At 45.4% G+C, this 25,226-nt stretch overlaps 1 protein-coding gene across 1 annotated transcript in view; it reads left to right on the forward strand.

The window, feature by feature from the left end:
• LOC6547078 overlaps window positions 1-25,226 on the forward strand; it is a 58,191-nt gene that overhangs the window by 27,869 nt on the left and 5,096 nt on the right. Inside the window, 9 exon segments of the mRNA XM_026980844.1 lie at window positions 10,907-11,058; window positions 11,740-11,796; window positions 14,424-14,548; window positions 14,633-14,788; window positions 16,949-17,359; window positions 22,721-22,936; window positions 23,665-23,798; window positions 23,959-24,054; window positions 25,008-25,202. Of these exon segments, the coding sequence (XP_026836645.1) occupies window positions 10,907-11,058; window positions 11,740-11,796; window positions 14,424-14,548; window positions 14,633-14,788; window positions 16,949-17,359; window positions 22,721-22,936; window positions 23,665-23,798; window positions 23,959-24,054; window positions 25,008-25,202 (1,542 nt within the window).

The raw sequence follows: 25,226 nt of genomic DNA on the forward strand, positions 1-25,226 counted from the left end.
ACTATCACTTCAAATCTGACTCGTCCAAGTCCAAAAAGTCTATTTTGCTGTCCATAAATTTGTAATTCGTATTTCCCACTACAAGCCAGGGGAACTTTTTGGGGAAAACAAACTTGCCATTGGCAGGCGCTTTTCCGGCAGCGAATCGATAAAAAGAAATGACTAGCAGAAAGTGTAAAAAGAACTATTTGGCCCTGGACAACATCATAAATATGTCACACTGAGACCAAAAACAATTTGTCAGCAAGGGACGGGACTGAGTTAACATATAATATTATTATGTCGTGCCCGGAACCCAACTTTAATCAATAAATTGTACTATTATTAAACCCACGCCCACAATCGCCTGCAGTCGGTTGTGTTTGCTGCATCTTGTGTGTGGTATGTGTTTGTGTGTGCTGAATGGCGACCCACAAATATTTGTGAGCTGCTTGTGGCACACTCGTAACGATGCCCCAAAATATGAGTCCGACAAGGACGTATTTGCCGGGCCCACAGGCGGAGATACCCGTGGAAGCCGTAGTCGTGCACATGCGGGTGCTCCGGCCACGTCCACGTCCACATCTTGCCCGGAATGTGTGTTCCGGGCCCAGTCTCCTTTTGGCTTCGTTAGGCTAACAAGCTGCAGCTGCAGCCCGAAAACACTTGGCGAACAAGCCCTGAAATTTAGAAACTTCTTTCAATTTACCAACGCACTTAAGCAGTTTCTTTAATGCGCTGCAGTGGCGGAAAAGAGAATTTTCTTCCGCTGGCTGAAACTCACATTATTTTCGGAACATAATGCGCTTTTAACCAACGCTTTTAACGGCTAGTCTTTTTTATTTTTAGTTAACTATATTATGGCTACTTTCCAGGAGCCAGTTGTATTAAAGGTTCTTTCAGTAATAATTTAAGTAGGTTGAAATTTTGATTTGATTTACTGGACTGTCAGCACAGATTTTGCTTAGTGTATGGACCCTCTGATCCTTTTCCGCACATTCTACTCCCTCGTCTGATGGCAAAAGCCGAGCACAATGTATGAAGGATGCCAGCCAGTCCTTGCGAGCAATTTGTGGAGCCGGGGTGGTAATGCCGGAGCCTGTGTGTCCTGGCCTCTTGCTTAATTTTACATCAAATTTATAACTGACTTATTGGCACTTGGCACTGGGATTATGCCTTCCAGGCGAGCACTTCCCAGCCGAACAACTGAGGAGGAGCAGCTCGTTCGCAAGCCATTACGTATACGCAGTGTGTGAGTGTGGCTGACAGGAAATAGGGAAAGTTTTAGCTCCGCCGGCGGGAACCGAACCGAACCCAAGTTGGGCAAAACGAGGAGAGATCAGGTAGATGGAAATTCAAATAGTGCGGCTAGGGAGTCGAGAGCTGGAGCTGGGGCTGGGGCTCTGCCCAGAAATACTTCATTTATGCAATTTGCAATATTGGCAACTCAGCAACACAAGTGGGCGCATCGCATCGTATCGCATCGCACATCGCATCCCTCGTCCTTTTTCGCCCTCGAATCCTTGATACTCGCTACACCGCTGGCAGCTGTCGTCAGTTTCGTTCTCGCTTTTTTATCAAAAGCAATTTTGCACTTTCTTTGGCTTGGCCTTTTAATAAATTCCACCAAGCTTTGCATTTTCAGCAGTTTTCCGGGCAGCATTTCTCCGCCCGGCTATTCTACAGCCACCTCGGCTGCTGTTTCGTTTTTTCTTTTTGTTCTGCTACTTTTTGCGCTTTGTGCTGATTTTAACACTTTTCGAAATTTCCGAGTAGGCCACGAAATTGGCAGAGGGCACGGGATCTGGCTCAGGCTCCGGCTCCGGCTCCGGCTGAGGCTCAGCCAGATACCAGTAACCAAAAACCAGAGAACAGGCAGCGAACCGAATCCGGGTTGAGTTTTGGCAGCAGCCTCACCTTCGTTTTTTGCTGGAATTTTAATGAAAATTTAAATAATTGAAAACCATGTTGCAAGTGCGACAGGCGGAGCACGCTCGCTGATAGTGTTGCATATTAATGAGAGCAGCTTCCGTTCCGTTCGCCAAAACGCTTTAAGGGCTCTCGGTTAAAGCGATTTGGCAGGTGACCAAAAGGCGACAAGAGGTGTTTTCCCGCCAACTCCTTGGCTGCAGCTTGCACAGCATTTGACAATGACAAATGATTACTTTTATGGCCGCGACCCCGCCGGCTGAGCGGGCACAGCACTAAAAGTTTCTTCTCGGACGAACTGAATCCCCAGGCGGGTGTTCAGAGGCACGGAAGAAAACGAACCGGAGGTTTTTGAAGAATCAAATTAAATACTTTTCTGATTATTTTAAGCGAGTTTTTGTGCAGTCCCAATAATGTTTGCTGCATTTCGTGAGCCAATCGCAAATGCCGCTAGCACAGCATAATCTCAACCACTTTTCTCGAACGGAAATTAATTGCCCGTCTAAGTAAGCTTTCTGTCTAAAAATGTATAAATTATTATCACAATTTAACGCGCTATTAAATGTCATTCGTATATCCAAAATGGCACACCATTTTCGTAGGGAAAACAGCTCAATGCTGGATAAAAGATACTCCTGCATGAAATAGCGTAGCATGAAATGGCGATAAGCGTCTGATTTTTTTCCGTGCAATCGGAACAGGCAACGCGGCGGGAGGAATCAGGAGGCTTCCGTTGTGCTAAGCAAGGTGCGACATCCCGTGAATAAGGGTGTGTGTGTGTGTGAGCCGGGGTGTTGGTGTTGGTGGGGCTTTGGCTTACCTTTGGCTGACAGGAAGTGGTCTCGGCTACTTACCACGCAGTCGGGTCCAACACTTGCCTCTATTTATACAGACAGAAACCTGGCCGTCCGGCGGCTTTTACTCGTACCTATCCGGCAGTACTTCTTCCATCCGGCCGTGTCCTGTTTACCAAACGAATTAAATTGTTCGCCTCGAGTGTATTCAGTGTTTTGACGCACAAACATGCGGCAGCAACTGTGATTGTTGTTTGTTGTTTGGCGCCAGCAGCCCAGGGCCTCCGAATTTGTTAATCTGTGCCACTCAATCAGCGGAGCCGGTTGCCAGCCACTTTTGCTCCCTGCCAACACACTAATTATGCACGTGTCAGGCAGGATTCAGTGGGGGATAAGCGGCGAGTAAGTGGAGCACACATCTCACCTAGAAGTGGGCTGCGAATGGCGAACTATGGTAAACACGCTTGCGAAATAGGAGGGAACTTGATTTATTGGCACACAGAATGATATTTCATGCTTAAGTAGTGGCTGGCACAAGCCAACTCAAGCCATTAAGAATTTTATCAAAATTATGATTCCATTTTCCTTCTGCTTTCAATAAATACAAATATAAGTTGTACAAGATTTTGTTATACATTTATTTAGTTGTCAGCTTATCACTTTCCAAGCATCAGAAGCACTTTATTTATCCGTGCATATTTGTTCAGCTTTCAATAAATTTGTCGCATAAAGTGAAGAATCCATTAGGTGGCACTTAAGCTAAGAATGCGACTGTACATCTGAGTTCTAGGAACACAAACATCACTTTTCACGAATCTATCTATCTGTGCCATGAACTATGCTTATTAAGTTTCGCTGTCGATTGCCATTCAGGTGGGCCACCCACCTGGGCCTATATGATTAACGACTGCACTCGCACACACACACGCTCCAAGTGAGACAAATGTGACGAGCATTTGACATCAATTATCGCACCGGGCCTTAGGCAAAGCCATAGCCGTAGCTATGGGTGGATCCCCGGAACCATTTGGCCACCTCCTCCTCCTCCACAGTGTGGTACGTGAGCCGGGCCATCGATTTCCATCCATGAAGTTGGCTTAGCCTGTCATTGAGTAACGCGGCTCGTGTGCAGGCAGGCAGGAAGCTCGGAACACAAGCCAAGGCCAAGTTAATTGATTTTTTATTAGCAACCAGCTCGGGGTAACAAAGCACTGGGTATACACACACACACACACACACACACACACACACACAAACACAACTCACCTGGAGGCCAACACAGTTGAACTTCTGTAACCCAAACTTTCATAAATCGAAGCCCATGTCATGCAAGCTCAAAGGATGGCATATAATGAAATTTCGTTAGGAATCACATCCACAAAGGACCTGTTCACAGAAAGCTAGGCACGTTCAAATTGTATTGTAAGGTACTTATGGGAAAATGTTAAATAAACGATGAGCCAGCTGGGGAAAATTCCTAGTAACAACATTTTCAGTAATTCCGAATTAAAATTTCAAAACGGAATTAAACACAAAAGTGGGCTTCTTCTATGAATTTTATAGTAATTCGCAAAATGTCATTTATTTAAATCTATAGGAATTCTTCTTTGACTAGAAACTTATAAGACTTTTGCAGGGCATTTAAAACATGTTCATAGGCGATTGTGTTAGCAGATAGTCGTTTCAGTTATTGAATTTCCACTGCGCTTGGTGTGGGAAACTGACAGGGTTTTTCGCTGTGATGAAAACCGCAACGAGATAAAAAATGGACAATTTTCAATTTGAGTTGCGGAAATATTTTGATTTCCTTTCTGGTGGCGCACAAAAAACGTGGGAAATTCACATGGGCACATATGCTGGTCAGGAGCATAGATGCGGGGGGAGGAGGGGCGTGAGGCGGTGAGGGGGTGAGGGGGTGAGCTGCTGTGTGCACTGGCTTGTCCCGCTTGTCGCAAATATTTTCCGCTCCATTTCCCGCAAAGAATGGAGGAGAATGTGGCGGAGGAATGCTCGTCCTGTGGAGAGAAGCCACAGCGGGCGGCACTTTGTCAGCGCAATAAAAGTTTGCGTGTGAATTGTGCTGCCCAGAAGACAGAAAACCGAGAGCTTCAAGCTGCCGGCGGCTTAATCAGCTGGGAAAGGAGTCAGGGGGTGGGGAGGCTGGGGGCTGGGGGCTGGAGGAGCTTGGGGAGGGGGAATGGACGGTGCGGAGCCTTGGGAAAAGCATGCACTTTAAATTATGCATATAATTCACCCGCTCGCCCCACCAAGTAATTAAGTAGATAGCAGCCAATGTGGGGCCCTCAGTGCGTATACGTGATACGTACATTATATACCCGCACACATTTGCATGCACACATGTACGGGTATGCATGCATACATGTGTGGCATGATACATGTGGGTGTGATTCAGCCTCAAATGAGTATTTACGAGTGTGGGTCTACGGGGAGTACGTGGTCCTGGCGAGGCTTGCCGGCGTTTTAATTAGAAATTCATGCGCCTAGTTGAGCAGCCTCAGTAAACTTCTGTAAGCCCCGCTTGACTGACTCACTTGACTTGACTTGCGCCCACTCGAAAGGCGCCTTGGAAATGGAAAAGAGTGCTCCCGCATTCTGCGCACCCAGGCTGCTCGTATTTTCCTTTTTGCATATTGATTGATAGGCAGCCAGAACGGCAGGAAAATAAACTCAGAAATTAGAAGAGGGCCGTTGATAAATCGCTTTTGGGCTGACACGTCCTGGCCATTTATCAGCAGGCCAATAAAAACAGATTCGATAGATTGGCAAGGTCAGAGTGGTGATTCATTTTGCACATTCCGCATGCAAATTGAATTAAAGCAATCTTAATTACATCGAAGTGAATTAAGCTGTGCTCAGGAAACCGAAAACTTTTCTCAACCGCAAAGCAGTCAGCCTCTGACACGACGAAAAGGACGAACAGGACGAAAAGGACCAACAGGACGCACAGGACGCACAGGACGAACGGTACGAACACGTATCCGGAACTTCTGGGGGCTCGGAGTAAACCGAGTATGTCATTTTATTGAATCAAAAACCACTCAGCTATTGAAAATCAATTTGTGCTGCAACAGCTGCGGAAGTCAGTCAGATTCGCAGTCACAGAAAATATCCGACATTGAGGTCCCGCCCACATGGCAAATTTCCGCCCTAACACTTGCAATAATAATAAAAGTACATGAAAAGCGAAACTCAGCACTCGCATTCGGCAGCAACCAGCACTTTGAGGTGTGCGATCAGCAGTCGTCGCACATAACGCCTTTTAAACCATTTCAAAATCGAGTTAAGGGGACAAGGACGACTGGACCCAAGCCCACTGGCATTCACCTGTTTGTATGCAAAATGATGTGGCAGTGCCACTGAAAATTGATGGCAGTCACGTAGGTGAGGCAGCACGCGCCAAAGGAAAGCCCCAGCACAGGGGGCAAGCTCAATGGGAATTTCCCTCGTTTTCCGTTTTGTTTTCAGCAATAAAAGTAAAAAGAAAAAAGTAAAAAGTAAAATGCGAGGCGAGGCGAGGCGAGTGGGACAGAGATGCAAATTACATTCGGAGGTGGAAAAGATGTAAGGATGCAAGTGTCATTACAGGAAGAATCAGAGGACATTTCACGCAGCTTAACCGACGCCCTTGGGGATTTTGCTCACCCACCTCGGCTTAATGAAAGTCCTTTGGTCCTCCTTTATTTTGGTAAGACCAGCTTAGGAAGGTGGTCATAAAACAAAATGGGGCGTGGCCCACGCACTTCCCAACTTCCCAACGTCCCAAAATGAGAACAAAATGGAGCCTGGCTGGCAAATGGCTTAGGATTTCAGAGTGTGACCTCCGAATTCCGAAAACGAGGTTCAGCCTGAGCCGATTAAACTTATCGGTCGGCCCAGCTCGAGTTGCACAGCGTGTGGCCAAAGCAAACAGCACTCTGCAATTTTAATTGCGGCCAATAAATTTCACATCCGCCCGGAGGCACGAATGCGCCTTCACACATTTATTAAGTGCTGGGAAACTACGGCACGAATGGCACAAATGGCACGAGCTGCGGTTAACCAGGCCAGAGAAAATCCAACCGAAGCCGGACAGGTTTGACTTGTATCTGTCATCCGTCGGCATTCAATCTCTGCTCTCTCAATCGCAGTGGCATTTGTTATGGTTTCGGTGCGGCTGTTGTTGATTGTCAAACACAAACTGTGGCGCCTCAGAATCTATCTCTCTCTTCACATCCAGCACATGCAGCTGGAACGCTTTTGGGCATATAGTTTTTTTTGCGGACCCATAGGTTGGTAACTAAACCAGACGAATAACAACTACTCTACGTCGTTTTATGTATCTGAATAAATCATGTACCTATCGCTTAGTAATGGCGTGCTATTTTCCCACTATTAAAGTTACGTAAAAATTTGTTAGAAAAAATGAATTTGTGTCAGCTGGCCCTAAAGTATGCAACGAATTTATCTGCTGCCCTTAAAGTGCCGGGTATCCTTTCGTCGCTCAAAGGATTTGGCTGCTGTAAGTGTCAGTTGCAGTTGCAGATGACACAAGCAATTTGCTGTCGCAGTTAATGAAAATTGAAAAGTGTTCGTTCGCATTACGCATACGCCAAGGGGTCCGTGTGTGTGTGGGTGTGTATGTGCTGCATCCTGAATTGGATCGATGATGCATTGTGAGAGTGATGTGGTTGCATAATCGCTGTTCCACATTGCGCGCTGCACTGATCACACAGATACACATGGGAAACTCGCACACACGTACACAATGACACAGCAGGAGCAGCAACAAGCAAACCCATTAGAAGTTGCAACAGTTTTACAGCGCCCCTCACCACCCCGCATGCGTCCTGTTTTTGTGTAGAGTCATTTTTGCGCTCAGAAGCACTCACTAAAACAAATAAACACTTTGCGCATTGTTTCGTTTTGACAAATGCGTGTAATTTACGGAAATGTTGTGTTTGTCCATTCCGCTCTCCTCCCCCCTTGTCCGCCCTATATATAGCAACGTATCTGACTGTACACAGGTATATATCGCCGCGCCTCTTGTTGGCTAAATTGTCTTAGCCATGTTTGCCAAGCTCTTGGACTCCTTAGCCAGACTCTACTCTACGGCAATTAGTTGGAGCTGGGGAAATGCCATGCAGTGGGCGGCCACTACCACATTTACACTTACTATAGATTACAAAGGCAGCAGCGGGCTAGAAAAATATAGGTTAAAACTGAATGTACGCTGGTTTTTGTTTTTTTTTTTTTATCCCAGCGAATCCACTCCGCATAAAAGCAGCGGCAGCAGCAGCAGGGCAGCTCATCAAAGTGGCAATAAAATATGCTTTCATATTGCCAGGGCTCGAATGGGCCATCGTGGACCAATTGAAATGCTTATTACAGGGTGGATGGGGGGCGTATCTGTGTATCTGGCGTATCTGGCATATCGGCGGACTGTGGTTAAGCAGATCAGGCATGGAATCACAAAGGATGCGGCTCCTTTTGTTGGCCAGCGCGCTTTGTTGCGGCCTTAATGAGGAAATTTCCATTGGCCAGCTTGCGCTCGAGCTGGCAATTTACGATACCTTTGTGGTTTCAATCTAGCAATGGGCAACATAATTAAAAATTGTGACAGCCATAAATTTCGTTTTGGGTTTTCTCCGCCGAGACGGCGGATAGCAGATAATTAAAGTGGACGAAAACGACAACAAAAAAAAAATCTGCGAAGAGAAATGAACAAGCTGGCAACTTGTACTTTCCACTGCGGAAAGTAGCTTAAAAAGCCAAGTGAAATCAATTAGGTCGCAATTTATGTCAAACTGAGAAAGGGCGATGTGGGTTTTTGGCTTGGCAGCACTTTAAGCCTTTTTTAGTCCCGGCGAAGGCAGCATTTGATTTCAGTCTGCCAGTGCAGCGGTAGCAGCAGCTGCTGCTGATTGCGCTGCACAGGGCCCACATCACCGACGGCCACGCCCCCATCTACGCCCCTGTCCATTTAGCAGCTGGCTGCGGGCTTTGACGTCCCCTTTTTGGATGGGACTTGGCCTGTTGTAAAGTGTCAAAACGTGTACTTGTCGCTGGCAGGATGTGCTGATGCTGATGGTGATGCCGCTGCTGCTGTTGCAGCTCCTTTAATTTGAATTTTATGCACTGCATGCATAAATTTATGGCCAGTGGACCCGCCTTCAAATGGCGACGACAATGACAAAGGCAACATGACAGGCACATGTCCATTATGGCCAGACTTGGCCCGGCTTGTCCTGCCTTGGCGTCGCCATCCTGGCCATCCGGCTCCCGACATTTAAATGTGCTGGTTGTCGTTCGTCCGGCTGCCACAGACAGCGAAAGTCAAAGGCCACTGAAAAGCGCACTGCCGCCTTCCCAAGAATGGCCGCTCATCTTGGCCATAGTCGGGGTTTGATGCCTATTATATTTTCAATTCCATTTCCGGCATGTGGCCGAGTAAATTGCGTACAAATTAATTACTCATCAAATATGAGCGCTTTGTGCTGTGTGAAAAAATTAATTTTTAATTGCAATCGCTGCGAGTGAATTAATTTGTAGCGGCGAATTCTTCGCAATCACTAAATGGCATTCCAGTGAGTTTCATCCTTTGTTGTCAGACGCGCCAATACATTGATTTTGATATCGCGCTGCGCCATATGGCAGCCTTAATATCCTGCCTGTCAGCTAGTCGCCCAACCACCCACCTTTCGTATGAGTGACCTCGCCCCCTCTTCTGTCGGGCTGTCAAAGTGCTAAAAATAACATGGCGAAAAAAAGGGGTTGGTGGGGCAAAAACAAGCTGGAAAACCTGCCGAAATCAGAAACCGAAAATCGCTCCAAGCGAAGCGAACTGCATCGAGCGCGTTCTGCTGCATTATAAATAGCGCAATTGCATTGAGTGCAATGATTTTTAACTTGTTTTGACATTCTGACATCATAAAATCACGCATCACTTCTGTCTCTCGGAAATTCCGTGCGAAAGCGAAAATGAATTCGAGATATGGCGAGCACCAAGGATTTAATGCCATTGACTGACGTCAGTAAATTTTTGAGGCAGACGCGAAAATAATCAACATTTTCGTGTAATTAAGGCTTATTGAAATTTCAAATTTCATTTTACCCGTTGGCTAACACTTTAAATTATTAACCATGGCCAACGGCCACCTATTGGAAATAACTTTAAATTACTAATAATTTTAAGATACCACTGGTAATAAATAATTTTAAATAAATATTTATTGTGATGCTGCATTGGTTGTATGACTGGCTTTCACAACTAACACAACTGCCATAACATTGGTGTCATGATGAACAGTTTTCTGATTTTTACTCAAAACTACCTGCTAATGATCCCAAACTCACTTTGTGTGGTAAAACGCAAATTAAATGCCTTGCAAAGCTCATCTAATTATGCAACGCTCATGACAGATGGCAACCAAACTGAACTGCCAACAACGCACGATAACAACAAGGATGCAAGGACCACTAGGCTTACTAAACTGTGACCTCATGTCACACGTGGTTTTAATTATTGTTACAGGATGTGTGGATTCATGTGTGGATGTATGTGTGCATGCCTGTGTGTGTGTGCGTGTGCGTGTGTGTGTGTAAGTGCGAGCATTTGAGCCTGTGTGCGTTTGTCCTGGGTGTAATTACATTTTGCGGCATTCGGCAAAGTGTTGATTATTAATTAAAATGGCTTTATTCAACGCCTGGCAGCAGACCCAAATGCGTTGCCCATCAAAGTATCAGTTAAATATTTGGGCATTGCTTCGCCTAAATACTGTGCCCGTAATCATGGCTCCATTACGACATAACGAGGGACTAGCAATGTACACCGAACGATTTTGGGCCACCAAATATGCTTAAGGGATTGGAAATATGTACTGGTTACGGGGTTAGCATTTTAGATTTATTAAATTCAATAGACATTTGCTTGCTGATTGCCATAAATGGGAATCTGATATTTCTGTGTACCTAAGGTTTTCGCTATTCAGCTACCATATCTCTTTTCTCAGTGCATGTAATATGTGTGCATGTGGACAAAACTGAAATCAGAATGTTGGCAAATAGCCGCAGACAAAGTTGCAAACGGAATGCAACGAGTTGCGAGTGTTAATGGCCTGTAATTAAACGGCAACGTGAGACGTTTAAGTGGAAATTGCATTTTGGCTAATGCACTTTCTCCCCCTTTCTCCTTTCATATTTTGCAGAAGGATCTGTTCGTGAGCAAAGTTGAGCCGACGTCGCCGCGAAACGAACGCAAATTCTCCGCTGCCACAGCGCCATCGATGAAAACAAAGTGGCTGAAAGCATTTAAGAGCCTAAAGCCTGCTGGTTCTGGTTCAGCACAACAAGCAGATAGGTGAGTACGGCGCATTTCCCACTACACTCCACCACCCACCGTTTTCCGACTGCCCACCCACCTCCACCTTTTCCCGCTGTTACGCAACTATCGGGCATAGAGCAAGGCCCATTAAGTCGAATACAAACCGCGCCAGAGTGTATCTAGTATCTGCGGCGTGGGTGGGGGCCAAGAAGCCCCCCAGATACAAAATGAAATAGTGCGGCGAATTGCAGAATTGCAGTAGAGGGCGGATAAATCGGGAGCGGGGCCGCCCGCACATTAATATGACTAAAAGCTTGCGGAAAACGCGAAAAATTATTCAGGCATCCAAGGGTAGTGCAGCCGCCCATCCACCCAACCACCCAACCAACCAAACAACCTCCATTCCCATTCGCAATAAAATACATATAGTATTCGGAACGAGTTCCTAATATTTGCACAATCCGGATTATGCAATGCAGTGCAGCAATCGCGCTCGCAATTTACAAGATAATTCCACTCAGGTGCATAAGCCGGGCACTTCACTCTAGTTTAAGTTAAGCTAAGTTATATCTGCCATAATAATGATCTCTCCACTTCTTCTCTATATAAATTTACGTATATACCATCTCCATTCGAACACTAAATGCATTCAATACAATGCTTTGCCCAACCAAAAACCAAATGTCTCGATATACTCGTATATTCGCGAACTATCAGCCAACCACCCCGACAAAATCAAATGTACCACGCCGTATCAACCGTATTGACTTTGAGGTAACCGAAATTCACCAAAGAACCACCACGAAAACGCAATCACCCAGCATAAAGCATAAAGCATAAAGCATTTAGCATTTAGATATAGTCCCATAGAACCCATACACCCTGTACAGACACATATATGCTAAATGCCTACGTATAACCGATCCAAAATCCAAAAGTTCGCTGTAATGTTGCACGCAAATGTAGAATTAGCTGCTTGGATGCCGGCTAATTGGTTTCAAATAACGCATCAACTGCTGCACACGACACAGTATAATTTGGCTATGTTTTGCTGTAAATCGATTTAAATTTCAATTTAGCACATATTCCGAACACACATTTAATTTGTCTTCGGGCGCCGTAAATGCCACCTGCGCCCACTGAAAGTGTCATCAATCACGTGATGGGGCGGCAATCAAGAGGCTGCATGTTGCAGGGGCACAATTGAAATCCATAGCTGTTAGTTTAACTGGCGCAAAGACAATGCACGATCTGGATTTGGTCCAAGTCTGGCAGCAAAAGTTTTGCCCCATTCGATAGCTACGGATAAATGTGTCGCTGTGTCCGTCTGTTCCATATGTTCCGGCCAAGTTTCCGGCTGCGCCCAGTAAATTCCAATCGGCGCCATTCGAGCGTTGAAAAATATGCGAAAAATTGCAAAACTATAAATTCTGCAGCCATTCCGCCTACATGAGTCGGCAACCTACACATGGCGAACTGCAAGCTGCAAACTGCAAACTGAAACTGCGAACGTTGCAACATCCAGTGGCAATAATACTCAGTTCGGTGCCGTGCAGCTTGGCCTGCCAATATGATGATAAATCGGAAAATCTTCTCGGCTTAGTGAATGGGCAAAGGGGTGCTTAAGTGGGCTCTATCTCTTCAAACTTCATTTCGAAATGTTCGCCACTCGCTGGGCATTCACTGGGTGGGCATAAATACCCAGCATAAACAGCAGTCGTACATATACTCGTATATATTTATATATACATTTGCAAACGTGACAAGAAAATCGCAGTTAAAAGTTTGGCTATGTTATATTGCAAAAGTTTTGCCTGAAATTACTGAAAGCCCGAAACTAAGCCACAACCGCCCCACTTTTCCCGCCCCCTGCAAAAAGCGAGCCAGTTACTCATTACGCCATGGTCCTGCCTTTTATGACTTGCCTTCGGTACTTGTTTTTGTATTTGAGCGCATTTATTTGGCCGGCAAATGAAAGTTTTAAGTTGCATACAAACCAACTAATGAATATGTTATGGAAATTATTATAATTAAACCATTACTCATGCTGCCCCTTATGACTAACGTATTTCCGTTTTGTTTTAGCATTTTGCCATAGCTGCACCCAAAATAAAACTACACAAACATATCCAAACGAACAGTATAATCAATTGAAATTAGCCCCAATTAAACTCCAACTATAGATACCCTTAAGTCTACCAATTAATCGTAATTACCCCAGTATAAACCTGTATATTACTGTATTGTACATACCTGTAAATTGTACATGACCGAGATAATCTCACCTCGGGTATTATTTGTTGGCTAAGTCTATCAGTTAGTTAGATCAATATTTAGCCTAAGAACTTACGAATATATTCAATGTCATCGTGTCAGTGTTCATTCGTAGCTGCCAATCGCACAAAGTTGCACTTTCCACCACCACCACCACCACCAGTGCCCAACCAACCAACCGCCTTCCCAATCCGACGTTTTTGTATACTTTACGCATTTGCAACAAACAACTTTATAAATATTGTGGCAATGTGCTCAGCACAATTTATTTGCCAGCCGTCTGTGTGTTCATCTGTGTGCATAAGCCACTTACAAACAATCAACGTCGAGTCCTAGGCCTCTGAGCCTGTATTCTGCCCAGTTCTCAGCAATTGCCCCATTGTGAGTCCTTCTGCTCCTGCCTGCTCTCCACTTCGCCATTTGGGGCTTCGGTTTTTTCCCTGGTAAATAAAACAAAAGTGCCAGAGGGTCAGAGGGACCAGAGCGGCAGAGCAGCAGGAAGTCCTTGCAAATTGGCTGTATCTGTATCTCTCTCGCGCTGTATAAATATGAAACGAATTTGCTGAAATGAATTCGATGTGTATGCACAGTATAAATAACACAATAATTTGCATAAGCACCATGGATTGAGAGATCGGGCCAAGGCACGTGATCACGAGATTGTAAAATACTCGGGGCAGTGATTAATCGACCAATTTCCTGTGAATCCAATTAGGTTGAGTACTGCAAAATCATGTGACTATGTGTGTGTTAATTTTAAATACAATACTTTTTAATGTGTTTCTTGTCCAAACATCCTCACACACACGCAACATCGGTCTGATTAATGTGCATTGTCCATTGTCCGTTGTCCGTTGTCCGTTGTCCATTGTCCAGACTCCATTGTTTATTCGCCATTGTTTGCAGTTGTCACTGTGCACATAGCGTATAGATATACAAAAACATAAAACAGCATAAGAGCAGCCTTCAAATGCAATGTATGTTCATGCGATTTATGAACATATGTTTAGCCATTTGGGCGCTTTTGGCCAACTGCGCAACGGGTTGGCTCCTGGGGAAAGTGCAACATTTGCGACTCCATTAACGGGTACACTCACTAACGCCCCCCGCTTGCATCTCCCTCACAGGCGCAATGGAGCCTCCAGCACAGCCTCCGAGCCGCTGCGTCCCAATCTGGATGGCAGCCACCATCTGCAGGAGTACACCTACAAGAAGATAACGGCCTGCGACGTCTGCTCCCAGATTCTCAGAGGTGGGTATGCGGAAAAGTAGTTAATCCATTTGGTTCACTGGCTAGAAGGTATAAGCAAACAATTGTAACCCTTTTCGCTTGCAGGGCACACACGCCAGGGATTGCGCTGCCGCATCTGCAAGCTGAACGCCCATGGAGATTGCGCCCCCAATCTGCCGCGCTGCCAGCCGAAGCAGAAGCTGCTGCGGCGACAGAAGAGCACCTCGGAGCTGGAGAATCGCGTTGATATCGAGGAAGAAAGTGAGTATCTGGCACGCACCAGCATCACAGCCATGGCCCCAGAAAACAGAAAACAGAAATACATGAACAGCAGCACAGAAGTGCAGAAGTGCAGAGCACAGAAATACACAGAAAAACTCGTACACAGAATCTAGAAAACAAAAACAGGCTAAACCCACATACCTCACATACTAACAAACCGCTTGAGGCCAGCTAACGACTTGCATGGGAAATGCGATGTGCTGGCAAGCGAAATTCCCCAACAATTTGTTCGACTGGCCCTGCCCGAACTGTGTATGCATCGTGGCATTAGCATGTCCTGCTCCAGGATTCCACCTTGAAAATGGGAGTCCAAGCGAATGCGATTCGTTCCCTACTCTGCTCCACTCCACTTACCTTTATCCTTTGGGCCAGACCGCATCAGCAACATTTTGTTTGTCGCTGGGCAAAAGCACTTATTGATTCGAGCTGGCCAAAAGAGAATGCCGAGTGGGAGTGGCTGGTGTATCAGTTGATTTCACAATGGATTTATGGCACTCGTGGGGCAGCCAGATTGTGGCACTTGTGATTTGTGTCGCAATTCTCCAGACCTCAGCGTGCAAGAACTTTAGCAATTTCCCCGGCTCCTTTGGCCACCAACACTCGGCCAACACACCCTCTCACATGCACAGCAACACACCCAAACGCATTGTAAAGTGTCCTTTGAGTTTCATAGACGTCGACTGACGACGACGACGACGACGACGATGATGATGATGATGATGATGAGGATGATTTCCTGCCCATTGAACTGTAAACAATTGTGAGGAGGAAACTAAAATCTGTTGCATACCTTGCGGGTGCGACGCTGCCATTCACGTAGTTTATCTATCTCAAGCACACAAATTCCAAATTTGCCGACTCTAGACGTTAATGTGATTAAATCAATATGAAATCCTCTTCCCTTCCCCCAAAACAAAAACCACACCAAAACTAAACCATGCGAAACACAAATAGCCTCGCCACAGGAGTCGCTTGTTGCAGCTGCAGCAGATCAGGCGGATGATCCGAGTCCCAATCTGAATATGAATATGAATACGAATACGAATACGAATACGATTACCAATCCGAGCGCAAATCAGTTGAATGTGCCAAATGCGAAGTTCCGTCAAAAGACGCCCTTCATGCATCGCATTGCGCAGCTAGGTATCCAATTGAAAAGTATTATTCGAATTAGTATGTGCCATATACGTACATCCAGCATCAATATCAATATATTAATACTCGTATAGTATGCGCCAGATACTCGATTGAAATGCGCTTGACCTTATGATTTTGTTTCGTACTTTGTGTTTGACTGTTGCGCTTTGACCCACCTAATTAGCGAGATATTCAGCGAATGACAACCAGCTCAAAGTAAATCGAACACACACCCACACACACACGCAGTCAGCACACACACTGATATGCTGAGACCACAAGGGACACACGGTATCCGGAAAATCGCGGACCCTGTTGAACAAAATATAAGAGCTGGGGGACCACTCAACGAAATCAGTTCAAGTAGTGGAGCATGTTATAGCCGCAATACTCAGTAATCAGTTATCAGTAATCAGTAATCAGTATTCAGTAAATATCAAACAGTTCACTAGAAATTGCCCTCACTCCTCATACCGCATACGTGTTGTTGGCTACTTGACTTTGGATCGGTTTTGGGTACCACATCGTAGACATCTGGCTCATCGAGGACATGCCCACCAAGCGGGCCTAGCGTAAAGTAACATCAAGCCTAGCTGATCGTTATTATATGTAAACATACCCACCTATCTCTCCCACACACTCTATATGAATTCAAAAAAGTACCCACAAGATCCCCACATCAAGCTCATCCCCAACTATCGAATTGCCCCTGAAACCACTTGCAATTTGTACTAATGCACTTCAACAATGCATCAACAACATCAACATCATTCCAATCCGACAATTTGAAAACGATATCGAATCGAACCAATCCGAATGACCAAAAAAAAATCTGGCCCTTCATCAACCGTACCAACTTGTCAATGTCAACTCTCCTACTTCGGCACCAAAAAAAAATATAATAATAATAATAAAACCAAATCAATAAAGAAATAACCGAAATCGATCAAATTTACCGCGTGCTGAAACAAGCCGGCGAACTCAAATCCGGGCATCTTGCAGCAGGCGCCGACAAATCCGTCCAGGGCAAGCAAATGGATGGCAGCGTCGCGGGAGGGTCGGCGCTTCCGGTTCCGGTTCTGTCGGAGCGGGAGCTGGGCAGAGCTCCGCCGCCGGAAATACCGATTGTCAGTGTCTCGGAGCTGGCCCTGCAGGAGCAGCAGCAGCAGCAACAGCAGCAGCAGCAGCAGCAACAGCAGCAGCAGCAGCATCAGCTACAGCTACAGCAGCAACATCAGCAGCAGCAGCGCAGTCTGGCATCGGTGGCGCAGGCGGCGGCGGTACGCGCGGGACGAGGTGTACGTCCGCCGCCGGTGGCCATGCCCATTCTGGGCGTCCAGCTGCAGCAACAGGAGCTGCAGCAGCAGCGCGGCGGACTGCCGGTGCCCAGCCAAGACATATCTAGTAGCTCAGGTCCGACAAGTGGCCAAGTTGCCGACCAAGTAGTTTGTGTTGTTCTCTACCTACAATCTCTATCTCTCTATCTGCATTCTTTCGCTCATTTAACATTTTCGCAATTATTTTGAGCATCCTTGGTTGTAGTTTCGGTTTTGGTTTTGGTTTCGGTTTCGGTTACCCACCTCTCCTTTTTGTATGTCTCGCGTCCCGGATCCCGTCTCAGTGCCTCAGCTTAACCATCATCAAGCATACCAAAATCAGCATACCAAAGTAAAAGAATGCCATCGTATTGTCCAAGAACCGAAAGTCACCAGTCATATACAAGTAATGTCGGGCTACCGTTCTCCCATTTTCTGCACCCGAATTGTAGAGCAGATAGTTGTAGTTCATATCTATCCACATTAGTCACACACAATTGCATTCCCTTTGCGAGCATATTTAGATTTGGCCAAACAATTTCAATTTCACTCACATTGCGCTAACCAAATAATTGCTCATACGCCCCATTGCTTCGCCATGAAGTTGCTGGATTTTTTGGCCAGCTTTTAAACACAAACACGCCACACACAGAAACGTAATAGCTAATAACTCACATATAATATACTTATATATGCATTTTGTATATAATTTATTCTAGAGTTGAAATTTGAATTTGAATTTGAATTTGAATCGCTATTGACTGAAGCAGTTGCCGAAATACAGTGTTTTGTAGCTAGCCAACATCAATTATAGCTTACGCAAACACATGTAGCATCTACGTATCATATTTAGTTGAACGTAATTAATTTGTGTATGCTAAACACTTTGTTTTCCTTTAAACATCCTAATTTCCCTAGCCTTCTCTATGCAAATATACAAATACATGCTGAATCGAGCTCAGCCAGCACACAATCAACAACCAGCAGTGTGTGAATGGAGGGGCAAGTGTGTTTGTCTACGCGAATGAGCTTCAATTAAAATACATGGTCTACTTGTTTCCCTTCGTCTCGTCTCGCCACGTCCCGTCTCCATTCGTCTGTTTGCCCCAAGAGCAATCACACGGCAACATGCAACATGACATTGCCTTTTTGTCGCCTACTTAGGGCCACAATTCAGACCGTTCCGCTTTGGCCGCAAAGTGCCCTAAATCTTGGCAAGTGCGCACATAATTAGCGCCACAACTCTTACACTGGCAACTGGGAGCCTGCATCCTGCAACCTGCAACCTGCAACCAGCAAACTGCAATCTGCAGCGTGGAAAGGGCAACTAGCAGCAGGGCAAGTACAGCTGCAACATTCCCTGCGGTGTGTAGTCGCATTATTCCAATTAGGAGTGTGTGAATACAGCACCGAACTGATTGATTGCAGGATGTCTGTTGCGGTTGTTGTTGCTGTTGCACGAGTCCTTGTGGCACTCATCTTGCCTTGACCCTGATTAGATTTAAGTAAATTTCCACTCGAATTCCAAGTGCCTGATTCCAGACTGCGAACACATAAGTCACATATTAGATAAACATACTGATTTACTACGCTTAAAATAAAAACACATATATATCTATATATTCTTTCGTGTTCATATCTTTTTTGCCAATTTTTCGTTCGCTTGCCAAACTCAAATTTACCAACCAATAACCCAACCAACCAACCAACCACATCAAACAAACACACCAAGAACCGCGATACGGCCAGTTCTTTGCCCCCGTATCGAACATGTCCAGCTCGGCGTACATCAGCAATGGCATCGGCATCAACTACTACACGGGCAACAGCCAGCAGGTGGCGTACATGCAACAGGTACCTGCCACGTCCTCCTCCATCTCGGCAGGAGCCTCGCCGGCGCACCAGCAACAGCAGCAGCAGCAGCCGCAACAGCCACAACAATGCGGGAGCAGCACCAGTGGCAGCAGCATCAACTACTCGACCACCGATCCGGGACTCCGGCGGCGTCTGTTCGCCGGAATCCGGCCATTGTCCGTCTTCGGGCGGCTGAGGCAGCAGCGATCATCGCAGCACCGCTCGATCTCATTGCCAGAAAGTAATTACGACACACTGGAGCACATCCGAGGCAGTGGGGACAGCAACAAGCACCACAGATCCGTCCACAATGACACTACCAAGAACCATGGCATGCCGATGATGAAATCTTTCCATCTCCCAGCCAGCACTAGCAGCACCACAACAACAATAACAACAACAACAACAACAATAGCCACACCATCAACATCAACATCAATATCAAGATCATATTTCGGGGTTGCCTCTAATGGCATTATAGACCCCATCATAGCCATGAGTTCTCGTTGGAACAGTACTGCATTTGATTCCCACTCGACATCGATGTTTAGATTGTGTTACCGTGTTCTGTGTATCTTTTTCAATTTATTTCCCGTGTAGTGGGCCACAGAAGTTGTATCTGTCTGTCTGTTCGTCGTTCGTATGTGTGTGTACAAGTGCGTGTTTGTTTTGGCCACCGCCAAAGGATATAGACAGAAGATGGCAAGATGCGTTTTAGTTATTCCAAGTGGCAAGCTCAGTTCCGCCCATTAAAACAATGGTCGGATTAAATGCCAATTAGTCTTAACCCAGTTTACACTTCTGGCAAATGGCTCATTTCCGTTGCAACAGCACCGAAAGCAATTGCAACGCCATCATTTGTATACATGGCCGAGTTCCTTTCGCGCTGAAAGCAGCTCCATCAGCCTTCAGCTCGGCTGGAGTCGAATGGAAACTTGCTCCATGGGATGGGATGGGATGGGTGATGGGATTTTTATCCTCGTGCACTCGTAGAAAGACAGTAATCTGCGGGGAACGTATATAGGTTTTGCAATGTTTTGTTCTTTAATAGTGCCACATAAGTAACTCTGTTCGAATCTTGTAACATCTTATAACATACATAAAAATCTACTTAAAAATAGTTCCAAAAACTATTGTAACTTGTTTAAGTGTAATGCGGCACATCTTAAAAAAAGTAGGTGAATAAAATATATTAAGCAAAAGTTTCCAACATAAATTAAAAGTTGCCAACTTTGTTCAGTAAGTTCCAAGCTGATTTGATCTTAAATAGCCCGTAGTCAAATTTCGCTCTCGCTTATATTTCAGTTATGGGTCCGAGTTTGAGGCTTTGTCATTGCAGTTACAATACGCTTATTGAAGAACAAAACATTTGAGCATTAGAGCTGCCGGTTGCTCTATTTTATTTTCACTGTATCCCGCTCCCGGGACTTTGCACACTGCCACTGTTTGTGCCGCAGCTCCAGTCCAGGACTACTGTTGCCGTGTAAATTACAAGCCATTGTCAACTTTTGTGCAAAAATTCAGCCGCACAACTTGAAGTGGGGTTGGGCGGGAGCAGCAGGGAGCAGGAAGCTGGAAGCTGGAAGTGGAAGCTGCTGCATACAAATGTTGCAGACGGGCCACAAACTTTTTCGCCGAGGCGCGAGTTCATTTGTGCTTAATGTTTGCTGCATTTTTAATGCCACTCGCACAGAGAAAGCGACGCAAGTTTAAAGTCGCGATGCCAACTTTTTTTTGTCTTAGGCCAGAGCTGACTTCTTGTCGATGGGCGGATAGGGCGGATGGGGCGGTTTAGGCGGTTGGGGCGGATGGGAAGGTTGGCTGGGGACCGAGTTTGGGCCCAAGCCGAACATAATTATGCTAAAAATTGTTATGACACACAATCTTTTTGCGCTTCTTATTTTTCTTTCCGTTTTGGGTCTGCCTTTCGTTTGGCCTTCCCCGGATCCCCACAATCCCCATCCTGGATGCCCAGAGCAGTCTCAGAACCAGCCCCAGCCCCATCCCATCCCTGCATGCCTGCCATCTCGTAGTTGCCGGTCCCGACTTCCTTGTGGCAGAAGTTCTAGCGGAGCACTCTGCACTTATTTTGCGAGGATTACGTTTCTGCTCTATTACTTGGGCCAGGGATGCTGGTTATGGTCTTCCTCCGCTCTGTCGGTCTTCTTTTGGGCGTCCTCCGGCTTGTTTTGCTTTGCTTTATGCATGAACGCTGTCTTAATGTTTAATATTTTCTTTCGGGCTTCTTGTCTTCATTTAACTTAATTAGTTTTAATTCACATTTCTCGGCGATTCAGTCAAAGAGCGTTTGCCTTCTCCAGCGAGGCAGTTAATCGATCGAAAAGCTACTAACCCCACCATCAGTAACGAATAACCAGGACTCTAACTACAAGCGAAATATATGGTATACTCGTATACTTGATACAGCTTCAGCGAATCCCAAGTCCGAAACAACGCGACCCTTTGGCGAACCACTGATGCTCCTCAAGAGCACGGACTCCAATCCGGAAGAGTCCAAGGGCAATCGACGAGTGCGCTGAGGACACAGATGAATGTGGATACTGATATACTGATGAGAAGGAGGATGAGGGTGGCGGAGAATTTAACAATTTAATTTAGTACAGTTCTAGCACGATTTATGGTTTAAGTTATTGATTTTATTATACCCTAGACACCTAGCCCAATTGATGTTCTAATTGCAGCACAGTAATTATTATAGAATACTCCACACATAGTTTAATTTACCCCATACCTATATCTATCTATCGTGTATCTTAGTTAATTTCGGTCCTGCGAATGTGCGTGAGCCAGAGAGCAATGTTAAATGTATATTACGATTAAAGTATTAAGTCTTTTCTGATTACACCACAATTATATTCTAAATGTTGTACGAATGTTGTAAATACTGCACCAAGCCCACACGTCAACCACAAACGAATGACTATAATAACACGAATAAAAAGCAAAACGATATCTGGCTTTCCTTCACTACGAGGATAAACACAATCACCCTCATCTGGCACAGGGCGATGGAAACGAGTTTTCTTTGATTTTCTATATATGTACATATATTTGTATAGTCAAAAACCGAATTGGCCAACACGACACGACACACACACTCACACAAGCAGCAGTATCCTTTCGTTGGCTTTTGATTTTTGCGGCAACTGAAACGGGATGACTAGAATGAATACACTGAATCATACCCAAACACTCGCTGTCTCTTCCTGAACGTGCCGAATGTTGCTCTGTTGCAAACTTACAATCTAAATACGAAACAAAATTTCTGAATTGCATTGATTAAGCTGCAAGTGTTCTATCGATGTCCTTGCCAAAGGCCACTAAGTGTTCAACGTCTTTTCAGTTCAGTTTCTAAGTTATTTTGGGTTTTTGTTTAGATTCGTAGACGCCTAGTTTCCAATATGGAGTTACCAAAAGCTTAACAAACGAAATTAAAATCAACAAATTTTTATTCCACATCTTATTGCCATTTTTTTTGCCAACTGTGTATCGTCTGACACACGACAACCAATTTGACCATGTACCAAAACAAAAAATCCAAATCAAAAATCCAAAATCCAAAAAACAACTACAACAACAACAGCACCGCACTCACCGCGCCGCCAAAAGTTGAACTTACGCATGAAATCCCTGAGCCTGGACTCACCAGAATCGTCGGAGCTGCACGGCCAGTTCAGGCGTAGGGCCCAACTGCCGGGCACGGGCGCTTCCACATCAGCCGGCTCCGGGTACTACCATGGTGGGTCCGGAGGCCACCTGGAGCACAGCACTCCGCCGTCGAACAACAGCCGTCTGCACTGTAAGTAGCAACCCAGTAAACGATTCCGGTCCTGTTTGCCGGTCTCGGTTCCGCCGATCCCCGGTTCCCGGTTCCTGGTTCCTGGTTCCCGGTCCCCAAACCGATACCAATACCGATAACGAACCTGATTCCGGACACCGACGTACGCCGCACCACCTACCAATCCAACTTGTCCAGCACCACCACTTACCCATCCACAGCAGGCACCCCAGACGAGTCTCAGTTTTTCCTAAACTAGTCGTATGTATGACACCCACAACTACTACCCATCTTAACAGCTTAACTATACTTGCAACTATACTTACTAAAATTACTTTACCTACAACTATACTTACTAAAATTACTATACTTACTAAAATTACTATGTAAATACGTTGCCGGAGTACAAGTCGAGTAAAGTAAACATTTGTTGAGTAGTTCGATTTCGTTCACCTTTTATCTAGTAGTTAAACGCAGCTTTTAGATACATGCTAACCGTAGACTAAGTAACTTCATCTGCCGACACACATCTTCAATTTCCTAGTTCCCACGCTCCCATCGATCTACCCCCACTTAAACGTATATGTGTATAATTTATCTGTACAATATCTATCTACAATATCTTCTTTTCCATGGGTATTCTTCTGATTTTTCGTTCATCCACTTGCATTCGATTAACCAAACCAAACCAAACCGTAACCATTGAGCCTGTCCTGGAGCAGGGACTAACGCATCCAAAACCATTACAGCACCATCGAGCCCCTCGCATCCGGGCCGCAAGTTGCTGTACGCCACCCGTGGGATGCGTGGTGGCAGCGTCGATCTGCCGGACGAGATGGAGAAGTCGCAGTCCTCGGCCAGCACCTCGCCGTGCCTCTCACCCGTAAGACATCCCCAGGTAGACCCCACTCCACTCCACTCCTCATACCTCATACCACCAAGCCATTGTTCTTGCGTTCATTTCGCCTGATCCGCTCGATTGATTGATTGCACCTTAGCCATGGTATTAACCCAGTCCCAAAACACGCTTCACCTATTTCAAGAAAACCCATCGTCTGTTGCCCACGAATCTGTACGTCATCATCTACAACTTCAAGGCGCGACATGCCGATGAACTGGACCTGAAGGCTGGCTACAAGGTGAGCTAATCATCTCCCAAACGCCATTTACTCCACACACCCACTTCACCAATGAATGGGCGTATGAATAATAAACAAGACGCTTTGTTTAATCCGCTAAGCGGTGTACTTAGCTTGCACAATGGCTGCCAGGGAAAATGGTTAACTAAATCAGACACATACATTCGTGCTAGTATGTTTGTCCAGCGCTCTTTATTCAATATGAAAACGAATAGCGAATAACGAATAACGAACAATGCCGGCGAAAAACTTGTTTATTTGTCATACAATCGAGCATATGGAGGAAGCTCGTTTTCCACTGCGTAAACATGGCGAAACAAACAGTGAATAAGAAGAAATAATAATAGTTACCCACTTTTTGTGTACATTCACTGATTGCGAGTGCCTGCCCGCCGCCGGCAAAGTGTTCAATATTTACAGATTAGCTTTTGTTTGGGCGGCGTCCTTGTTCGCGAGCTGGTTTTTGCATTCCAGCAGGATGGAGTCAAACTTTTGCTTGGTTCCCAGGCCGCCCTGAATTCAATAGGCGGATCGATGGGAGATTTTTCCAGCCGCACTTGTACTTAATAACCGAACGCAAAATATGATGGCTCGAGAATATCTTTATCTTTATAGCTTTCCCGAAACTTAGCACTCGCACTTTCAGATACTTTTTAAGTAGTATCTATTAATGGTATTCTAGTTTGTGAAAGGATACTTATCTTTTCCGGCCGACAACAGCTTTGTTATTGCTGAGACTGTTATACGGCTTATTTGTTTGTTAACTAAGACACTTCTATATTAATAATAAAGGCGGCTTAGTCATCTGCGAAAACGAAATATTAATGCATATGCCATAATGAGCACCAGCTAATATAATTACCTAATTTATTAGCTTCTGGAAGAGCATGCCATATGAAAATATTTTTCGGTAACGTTTTAATCTATTCAAACTTCGTACTTCTGAAAATCAGGTGACTGTCATTGACAATTCAGATCCGGACTGGTGGAAGGGAAAAGTTCTTGGACGAGTTGGCTACTTCCCATCCAAGTACTGCGTGCGTCTCAATGCCAACGAGAAGCCACTGCAGGTGACCCACAACCTCCAGGTGTCGGACAGTGAACGCGGCGAGAATCTCACCCTGCTGAGGGACCAGATTGTCATACAGGTATGACCGATAATCCTAGCTCTT

Source organism: Drosophila erecta, unplaced genomic scaffold (assembly GCF_003286155.1).
Source record: "Drosophila erecta strain 14021-0224.00,06,07 unplaced genomic scaffold, DereRS2 tig00000092-arrow-pilon, whole genome shotgun sequence".
NCBI lineage: Eukaryota > Metazoa > Arthropoda > Insecta > Diptera > Drosophilidae > Drosophila > Drosophila erecta.